Source organism: Ammospiza nelsoni, chromosome 18, assembly GCF_027579445.1.
Source record: "Ammospiza nelsoni isolate bAmmNel1 chromosome 18, bAmmNel1.pri, whole genome shotgun sequence".
NCBI lineage: Eukaryota > Metazoa > Chordata > Aves > Passeriformes > Passerellidae > Ammospiza > Ammospiza nelsoni.
In genome coordinates this window covers 4,012,768-4,021,784 of record NC_080650.1, presented here as the reverse complement: position 1 = coordinate 4,021,784, position 9,017 = coordinate 4,012,768, and the positions used below count along the sequence as shown (strand labels likewise).

General features: G+C 54.5%; 1 protein-coding gene across 1 annotated transcript; it reads right to left on the bottom strand.

Annotated features, from left to right (window-relative positions):
* Positions 1 to 218: 218 nt before the first annotated feature.
* Positions 219 to 8,472, bottom strand: DAO (D-amino acid oxidase). Its single transcript, XM_059485457.1, has 11 exons — positions 8,399 to 8,472; positions 6,643 to 6,876; positions 6,402 to 6,516; positions 5,975 to 6,051; positions 5,527 to 5,592; positions 5,143 to 5,197; positions 4,607 to 4,711; positions 4,088 to 4,170; positions 2,900 to 3,017; positions 2,154 to 2,252; positions 219 to 1,854 (listed from the first exon to the last, which is right to left on the bottom strand). The coding sequence occupies exons 2-11, from the start codon at positions 6,834 to 6,836 to the stop codon at positions 1,720 to 1,722; spliced, it is 1,047 nt and encodes a 348-aa protein (XP_059341440.1). The 5' UTR covers positions 6,837 to 6,876; positions 8,399 to 8,472; the 3' UTR covers positions 219 to 1,719.
* Between the last annotated feature and the right edge of the window lie 545 nt (positions 8,473 to 9,017).

Below are 9,017 nucleotides of genomic sequence, written 5' to 3'. Positions count from 1 at the left end.
GCACTGTCAGCAACCAGAGATCTTCACAGGATGATATTCCAGGATTCCTGGTCTGCTTGGAATCTGGAGTGATGACTCCTACTCCTCCAGGATTAAATATTTAGGAAAAAGGTGTGTGGACACATGGAATGATGAACTCCTGGGACATTTCTGTGGAATCAGCACTTGAGGCCTTTCCTGTGCCATCACTGAGAGGATGAACCACCATGCACAGGAGATTTGAACATTCCCTTTATTGGTCACACAGATTAAATTGAGGCCTTTAGAAAACAAACAGAGTTAACCTGCAAATGTAATTACAAATCAGCTCACTCCTGTTTGCCCAGAGGCCACGTGGGATCACAGGGCTCCTGGAGGCTCTGAGATCAAAGAATCAGCTGCTTCTTGTCAGGTGTACAGTGATTTCCTACACCCCTGTTTGTCCCGTGGAATTTTCCCAAAATCACCAAAGTGGGGCTGGATTTACAGCAGAGAATGAGCTCCTGAATGTCTCATATTTGGAATAAATATAGGGCTCCAGTTCCCCTGAATGGCTTTTCCTGAGGTGGCATCACAGACCCTTGAGTTCAGCATTAATCAGCAGGGAATTTCCTCCAGCCTTTGTTTTCCTGACTTTACCCAGTGACTGCAGCATTTCCAGGGAAGCTGGGAATGCTTTGGACAGTGGCTCCCAATTTCCCCAGCCCAGCTGTGTCTGCTGAGCCCAGCAGGGAGGTGCCCACGCTGCTGAGCTATTCCTGGCACACAGAGTCAGCAGGAGCTGCACCACGGATGAGTAAGGAGCACTTGGCTTATCCACACAGGAGAGTGAGCCAGGCACTGTGCTGGGCTCACCACAGCCTTTGGATCTGAGGCTTCCTCCCCATCCTGGCTGGGATTGGTTTGTAAAGCAGGAAGGACACGTGGAAGGGAAAGATCAGCCAGGCTGTGTGTTCAGAACAGTGTGTTGGTCCCCAAAAGCATCCCTGATCACCCCAAAAAAGTCCTGCTCCTCCTTTGAGGAGCACAACCTTCCCCAAGCCAGGCCCTCTCTCCAAGCTGGGAGAAATGGGAAGCTGAGGGGCCCGTGGGAGTTTTAGGGACAAGAAGAGCTATTTTCTTAGGCTCTCTGCTATATATAGAGCCTGACAAGCCCACAGGGCTGGAACAAGTTGCTTTTGTTGCTAAAACATCGTTTGGAAAGGCCATTTTAGGCAAGTGCTGCTGTCTGGTGCCAGCTACACTAAGCAGGTGCTGTGGCCCGAGCTTTGTCCTGGCAGGAATGTGAGGGAAACTGGAGTGAGCCAGGCACGTGCTCCCAGAACTGCTGCTCCTTCCCTGGGAGCCTCAGAGCTTCTTCCTACTAAGGAGCTTTTGCCTCCTGGGGGGAGCCTGTAAATCTAATTACACCCTGGGGTGTTGGAGCAGCCAGCAGAGACCTCAGGTGTCCCCAGCTCCGTTTCAGATCCCGTCCCCTGGTGCAGATGAACTGCAGGGCTGTGCAGTGTTCAGCTGAACCCAGCCTGACCCCAGCCAGCCCTCAGTGCACTTTGCCACGGGTGATTAGTCCATATTCGAAAGCCTTTCCTCCAGGCAGGGTGTGGAGGGAGTGGAGACATCTGGAAAATGGCAGCGACCTGGAAATGAGACGCTGAGAGCCAAGTGAATCCCTGTGCTGTTCCCATCCTTCTGCTGTGATTCCTAAGCCATTTTTGTCACACATTCCAGGGGAGCAGGAGCTCACAGACGGGGTCCTGGGGGGGTGCCCAGCTGCTGCTTCTCCTGCAGGATGGTCCCAAAGAGCCGAGCTGCTGCCATGGCACAGCCCCAGTGGATGGTGAGCCCAAAGCCACCGTGCCCGTAGTTGTGAATCACCTGGGGGAGAAGCACAGAATCCCAGCATGGGCTGGGGAATCTCAGAGCCCTTCTTGTGCCATCCCCTGATGTGGGCAGGGACATCTCCTGCAAGCCCAGCTTGCTCCAACAGATCCCTGAGCACTTCTAGGGATGGGGCAGGACATCAATCATTTGAGTGTCTCTGACATTTATCCCTGGGCTCAAAGATTCCCTTGCTGTGGTGGGGAGATGGAGAGAGGGATGATCACAGGAACAGGGCTTGTTTATCGCTGCCCCAGGCACAATTAACACGGTGATTAATTACACTGGGCGGGTACCTCTGCCTGGCGATTCCCCAGCCGGATGCTCTCCCTCTCCAGGCGCACCGAGGGCCGTGCTGGTCTCAGCCCGCTCCACTCCCCGACGATCTTTGCCTTCTGGAAGCAAAAGCACGTCAGCACTGCACAGCATTCCTTGGAATCCCGCCAGCCAAACCTCACAGCACCAGCTGAGCCCTGAGGTGAGCAGGGACAGGAACTTCCCATCCTGCAGCAGCTCCAGGCAGAACGGTTTGGGATGGCAGTGCCAGCCTGGAGCTGAGGCAAATCCCTGTGCCAAAGCCCCACAGCACCTTTCCTGCTAATCCAGGGAATAACAGCAGCACTGGGAGTGGACACGACCCAGCCTCACCCCACAGAACCCTTCTCTAAAGGTGTGGGGACAATGGGCTGGAACTTCCCAAAGCTCTGGTTCTATACATGAGTAATTATTATCCCTTCAAACCTTGTCTCAGTGCCAGCCCCAGCCCTGCCTGTCCCTCAGCCAGGTGGAAGAGCCCTAGGTGTCCATGATGGACACACAGCAACCCTGATGATGGACACACAGAAACCCTGATGATGGACACACACAAACCCTGATGATGGACACACACAAACCCTGATGATGGACACACACAAACCCTGATGATGGAGACACACAAATCCTGGCTCATGGAAACAGCTCCTGTACTTTGTCCCAGCACTCATTCCGGCATCCTGAGCCTCCCCAGCTCCCTGTGCCCCATGCTGGCAGTTGGGTCACCCACCTGGAGGGCTGGCAGCAGCTGGCAGCAGCTGTCCCAGATGGATTTGTGGTCCTTGGCACTGTTCTCCTCACTCCAGTTTCCGTGCTGGTAAACCCCTCCCAGGACTGTGAACTCGCTCCTGCACCAGGAGCCAAAGGAGACACACAGGGGTGGTGGCTTGTCCCCAGCTGTCCCCTGTGGGGCCACCACGTGGAGTGACACTGTGTGAGTGTGGTGATGCATCCTGCTACACCCTGAGCCTGCAAAATATTCCTGTGGGAGGAACTCCCACATGGAGCAGGCAGGGAGAGGAGCCTGCAGGTCTGCTCGTGAGCAAGTCACTCATTCAATCCTGTCAGCCCTTCTTTGTCTGGGCAAAGCAGACAGATAATTCCATCCTTATCAAACAGGTCTGCCCCTGCCTGGCTCAGGAAGAGCTGGGAGGAACAGGATGGCTCTGGAGGGGAGCACAGAGATTGGTACTGCTGCTGCCCCAAACTCCTGTGGATTAACAGAACAAGAGGCAGGTTAAGGCTGAGGGGGCCTGGAGGTGTCTCTATGGCTGGACCGTTCCAAAACCTTGCTTGATTATTGGGAAGCACAAAAGCAAAAGGAGGGACCCTCCAGGGCTGAGCTGTCCAGCAGGGAAGGGGTGCCCTCACATGAGAACTGGATCCAGCTCTTCCTTTGGGATCAGCCCTGACAGCTCCAGCTAAAACAAGCACAGGCAGAGGAATTCATCTGGGCCTGTGCTCAGGAATCACTCAGAATGTGCTGCATTGGGGCTGTGAACCTGCAAAGCTCCTCTTTGCATCCTGGCTTACTGCCTGAGCCTGAAATGTGAGGACAATAGGAAGTGCCAGAGATGCAGCATTCAGACGTGAAAACAAAACTTCTCCCCCAAAATATCCACTCCACTGTCAGTGTTTGGCTGTTTGGGAACTTGCCCAGGGTGGAGTTTGCCTTGGTGGGGTTTGGTCCTTGGAAAAGGACAGGACATGGGAGCACCGTGGTGCTGGGTGCTCTCTGTGCTGACTGGGAGCTCCCTCGCTTTGCTGCCCACGTCCTTCTGCTCTCCTCCCACACAGCAAGAACAGCACCAGGGATGAAGCCAGGCCTGGCAGACACAGCAGGAGCCATGTCCCAGCCCAGGCTTTGGGGACAGTGGCAGAGGAATGTCACTGGTGCCAGCCAGCCCTGGTCACCTACCCTGGGATGACGTAGGGCGAGTTGTAGATCCCGGATTTGAGGTCGTGAGTGATGATGAAATGCTTCACCCATGGGGCCAGCACCTGGGACATGAAAGAGAGAGTCAGAATGGGTGCCAGGCTCAGGGGACAGCAGGAGGGATGTGAGGATCCAGATATGGGACCCTCCCTTAGCTCAGTGTTCCCTGTGCTGGCTTCCCTGGGAAGATGGGAAAACCGGAGTGCAGGCAGGGAGGAGCTTTTACTCACCTGTGTTTCTCCAAATAATCACCACCTTCCCCCAAAGATTTTGTCTTTTTATTATTATGCCTCTGACCTCTCCCAGCCCTCACCCTATGGACATTCCCAGGGCTGGACCAGGAATGGGATCTGTTGGTTCCACATGAGCAGTGTTTGCTGGGAATCAGGGCCTGACCCCAGTGTGGACCCAGCCACAAGCCCGTGGTTCTCCCCAGAGGGCACAGCCACTCCTCGTGGTACAGATGGGTTTTTGGGGAGCCCCAGGCCTGCCCCAGCTCACCCTGATGATCTGGCCCCGGCCAGGCTGCAGCTCTGGGTCAGGCTGCAGCTCCCCTGAGCGCATCCCACTGCAGTTCAGCACCACATCCACACCCTGGGAGAACAGCTGAGGAGAGAGGGAGCAGCACACAGGGATTATGTTCCACAGAGGCACAACATTCCTGCTTCCAAACCAGCCAAGTGCTCTTTCCAACAGTCAGGAAATGGATAAAGCATAAGGGGCAGATCCAGGGCACAGCTTCTTCCCCAGCCAGCTCCTGCTGACATCCCATGTGTGCCACCAAGCCATTCCAGGGAAAGCTGCCAATCCATGCTGGATAAATGCTCTACCCCATCCTCTGTCAGCCATCCCTTAATACCCAAAACCTTTTATCTTTCCTGGTAGAATTTATTTTCTGGATTTTGGCATAGTCTTGCTGCTGTTCTCTGTCCCATCACTCATGCCAAGGAATATCCCAGAGCAGCCCCTGCTGGATGCTGCTTCTCCCCTCTGGGATGGGGCTGTGCCCTCTGCCCTGGCTCCACATCCCCACTCACCTCCTGGAAAGACTCAACCTTCTTATGGAAAAACTTCACTCCCCTCTGCGTCAGCCTGGGAAGCAAAAGTTCATTTGTTACTGGCAAATTAAAAGGAAATGTTCAATACCAGGACACCTGCTCAGCATTAGAAATTACAGGAATAAAATCAAAGCCCAAATTCTTCCAAAAGCACTTGGATACCGCTCCAAGTATCCCATTACTTTGACTTTTGTCATGCAAAGATTACACTCCTGGGCTCACTGGTAATGTGTTACCCCACTGGGGCATTGAACAGGAATTCCAGAACCTCTTCCCAGGGATGGATCTCTGCCCACCCTATCCTGATGTGCAGGATGAAAATCCACACCTGCAGCCAGAGGAAGCAGGAGCAGCTGCACTCACCTGTTGGTGAGCCAGGGCAGGTAACTCCTGCCCTCCAGCATCAGCGCCGTGTTGAACCAGCCATGGCTGAAAGAGGAGGAGAGGAGGCTGTGAGCACCTGCAGGAGCCTCCTGCCCCAACATTCCTGACAGCCACCATGGGTCTGGGACCCCAAATCCCCCTGGGACCCTCCTCACATGAGTGCATGATTTTCCCTCCCTTTTTACAGCATAAAACACCTTCTGGTTTTCCTCTCCTATTTTGACATTGAGGTAAGAGAGGAGCTGGAATGGTTTCTATGCTGGGCCATTTGAGCTGTTGCTTACTTATTTGAAGGGAAGCATTTTTAAAGAAGTGAGGACATTTCTACACCTGCAGTTCCTTGTCCCACTTCATCCTGCCAGGGCTGTATTCAGGAGGTATCCAGGACTGTCCTACCTGAGTCTCCAAAAACCACACTGAAAAATACCTGTAACCAGGGAAGAGTTCAAGTTCTTTTGGTGTCAAGTGCCTGAATCCCAGGACAATGTTCTTCCAGGATGGGTCCTGAAGAGAAAGAGCTGAGATCATTAATGAGCCGAGAATAATGTCCTGAAATCATTAATGAGCTGGGAAATAATGTCCTGAGATCATTAATGAGCTGGGATCACCGTGGGACAGGAGCCATGGGACACAGCCCATCCCAGAGGGACACAGCTGGATGTGCAGCTGCAAGCACAGCTGGACAGGCTCTGTCACTCCCACTCTCCCATTGGATCCTCACACCAATATTGCCTCGGGAGCACAGAAAACACCACGTCCCAAGGCAAATTTGGAAATATTGGGAAGGGCTGGCTGGAAGAAGCACAGCCCCTGGAACCCTCCCCAGCCCAGGCTGTGACCTGCTCCTTCCTTACCGGCGGTGGCTCCCTGAACAGGTTGTAGCCAGAAATGAGGAAAAGTCCCATTTCCTTGGCTGCTGGGGAGTGCAGCTGCCCGAGGAGGTGATCGAACGTCTCTTTATTCCAGAGCCTGGGGTGAGAATGGGACAGTGGTGGCTCTGCCAGCCCCATGGAGCTGTGCCAGGGCAGCTCATGGCACACAAGGAGAGGGACAGGGACCATCCTCATCCTCCTCATCCTCCTGCTGCTGCCTTACGTCTCCTGCAGGTTGCCGCGGTCGCTCACGTAGGGCTGCCACAGCCCGGCTGCCCCGTCGCTGGTGGTGTGGGGGGTGAAGTGGTCGGCGTAGATCTCCAGCTGCAGGGAGGGCAGCAGGCTCTGGAACTGCTCCTGGATGCACAGGGCGCTGGAGAGCCCGATCACCCCGGCCCCGATGACGGCTACACGCATGGCCGCGGCTCCGAGGGCACGGCTGGGGCTGCGGGACAAGCTGGGGACACCACGAGGGAACATCAGCTCCTGCAGGAGCTCAGCTGCACTGCCAGAGCAGCAGGGAAGGGCTGAGGTCCTCGTGGTTCATTCTTGTAAAGCCTCCCAGCCCTCCTCAAGCTCTGATCCGGGAATCATGGATGGGGATTGTGGTTCCTCACAGTGTCTCCACCCATGGATGTGCCAGCAGAAAAGCTGCAGCGTGGCTGGCGTGGGTGCACTGCTGGCACAAGGAGCTCCAGGTGTGTGATGCCCCAGGGATCCTCCTGTGTGTCCCACCAGCCACAGGCTGAGCAGCCAGGGAGATGCTGGAGCACCCACCACAGCTCCATTTCCCAAGGGACACGGTGAAGCCTCCACTCCCAGTGACCCAACCCTGCTCTGAGTGGGCACGGGTGAAAAAGATGGGAAGCAGCAGTTGTTTCCCAGGGAGCAATGTCAGCTGTGATGGGTGCAAGGTTGGATCCTCACGCCATTGTCACCCACAGGGCTGCACAGGAGGGTGGCTGTGCCACCACCCCAAACCCTTCCAGGCACAGCTGGGAGGGTGGCTGTGGGTAAATTCTGGCTGCAAATCAGAGAATCCCAGAATCACAGAATCACAGAATCTCAGAATTCACACAATCACACAATCACTGGGTTGGAAGAGACCTTCAAGATCATTGAGTCCAACCCAGCCCAAACACGTCAGCTGAACTCTGGCCCCCAGTGCCACATCCAGGCTCTGTTAAACACACCCAGGGATGGTGACTCCACCACCTCCCCAGGCAGCCATTCCAGAACTTTATCACGCTTTCCAGAAAAAACTTTTTCCTGATATCCAACCTGTATTTCCCTTGATGCAGCTTGAGACTGTGGTTCTGTCAGTTCCTGGAGAAAGAGCCCAACCCCATCATACTAAAACAACCTTTCAGAGAGTTGTAGAGAGTGATAAGGTCACCCCTGAGTCTCCTTTTCTCCAGGCTAAACACCCCCAGCTCCCTCAGGGGCTCCTCACAGAGTTTGTGTTCCCAGCCCCTCACCAGCCCTGTTGCCTCCTCTGGATGTGCTCCAGAGTCTCAATGTCCTCCCCAAACTGAGGGGCCAGAGCTGGACACAGCTGCAGCCCCTCTCCATCCTCTGGTTCCCTCCTGACAGCACTTTCCTGCCTTGGAAAGGCCCTGTGGTCACTCCTGTGTAGGGAGTGGACAAAAACCAGTTTGGGGAAGAGCTGGGGGTGCAGATCCTTGGCTGGTTCTGGGAGCAGGAATAAATTCCAGCCTACAGGTTTGGTTTTTTTTGGCCAAGGTGAAGTCCAGCATCTCTGCTGTGACAACGGGGGGGTGACATTTGCCAGGATGGAGGGATGAGTCATTGGAATGGCACAGTGGGAGCTGCTTCCCATCTGCCATGGTTTTATAACCCTCAGGATCCAGGGTCACCTCCTCCACCAGGGACAGGGACTCGCCCCAGCTGCCCCTGCAGCGCCAGCTGAGGAGAATCTGCCAAAAAATAATGGGAATGCACATTTCCTACCAGTTTACCTGCAGAGTGTGGGGTCCCTGGAGCTGTCAGTGCCGTGTCCAGAGGCTTCAGAGTCAGAGTTGTTGCAGCTCAGCAGGGCAAGGTCTGAGTGTCCAGGGCAACAGGACCAAAGTCTGCTCTCGCTCTGGGAGGTGGAGTTGCCACATGATGCCACTGGCAGGAGGCCCTAGAGCCATGGAAAATGGGGTCACCACCATCCATGGCAAAGTGCCACCCCTGCCTCTTGTCTCCATGGTGAGCACTGGAACACCAGGACACAGGGATGTGTTTATGGGCATGGTCCTGGAGGTCTTTTCCAGCAGCAGTGATTCTGTGACTTCCCGGGATGTGGATTTGCAGAACCCCTTAGATTGGACAAGAGGACTGAGGTCAACCTTTGACTGATCACCATCTTGTCAACTAGACCACAGCACTAATGTCACATCCAGTTGCTTTTTGAACACAAAATTCCTGTGGGATTTGGATAAATTGAGTGCTTCTGGCTCAGTTTTTGAGTAGGAAGAGAGGCTGAGGGCATTAGGATTGTTCAGCCTGGAAAAGAGAAGGCATTGAAGGGACCTAATTGTAGCCTTCCAGTACCTGTAGGCAGCCAGATGGAAAAATGGAGAGTGATTATTT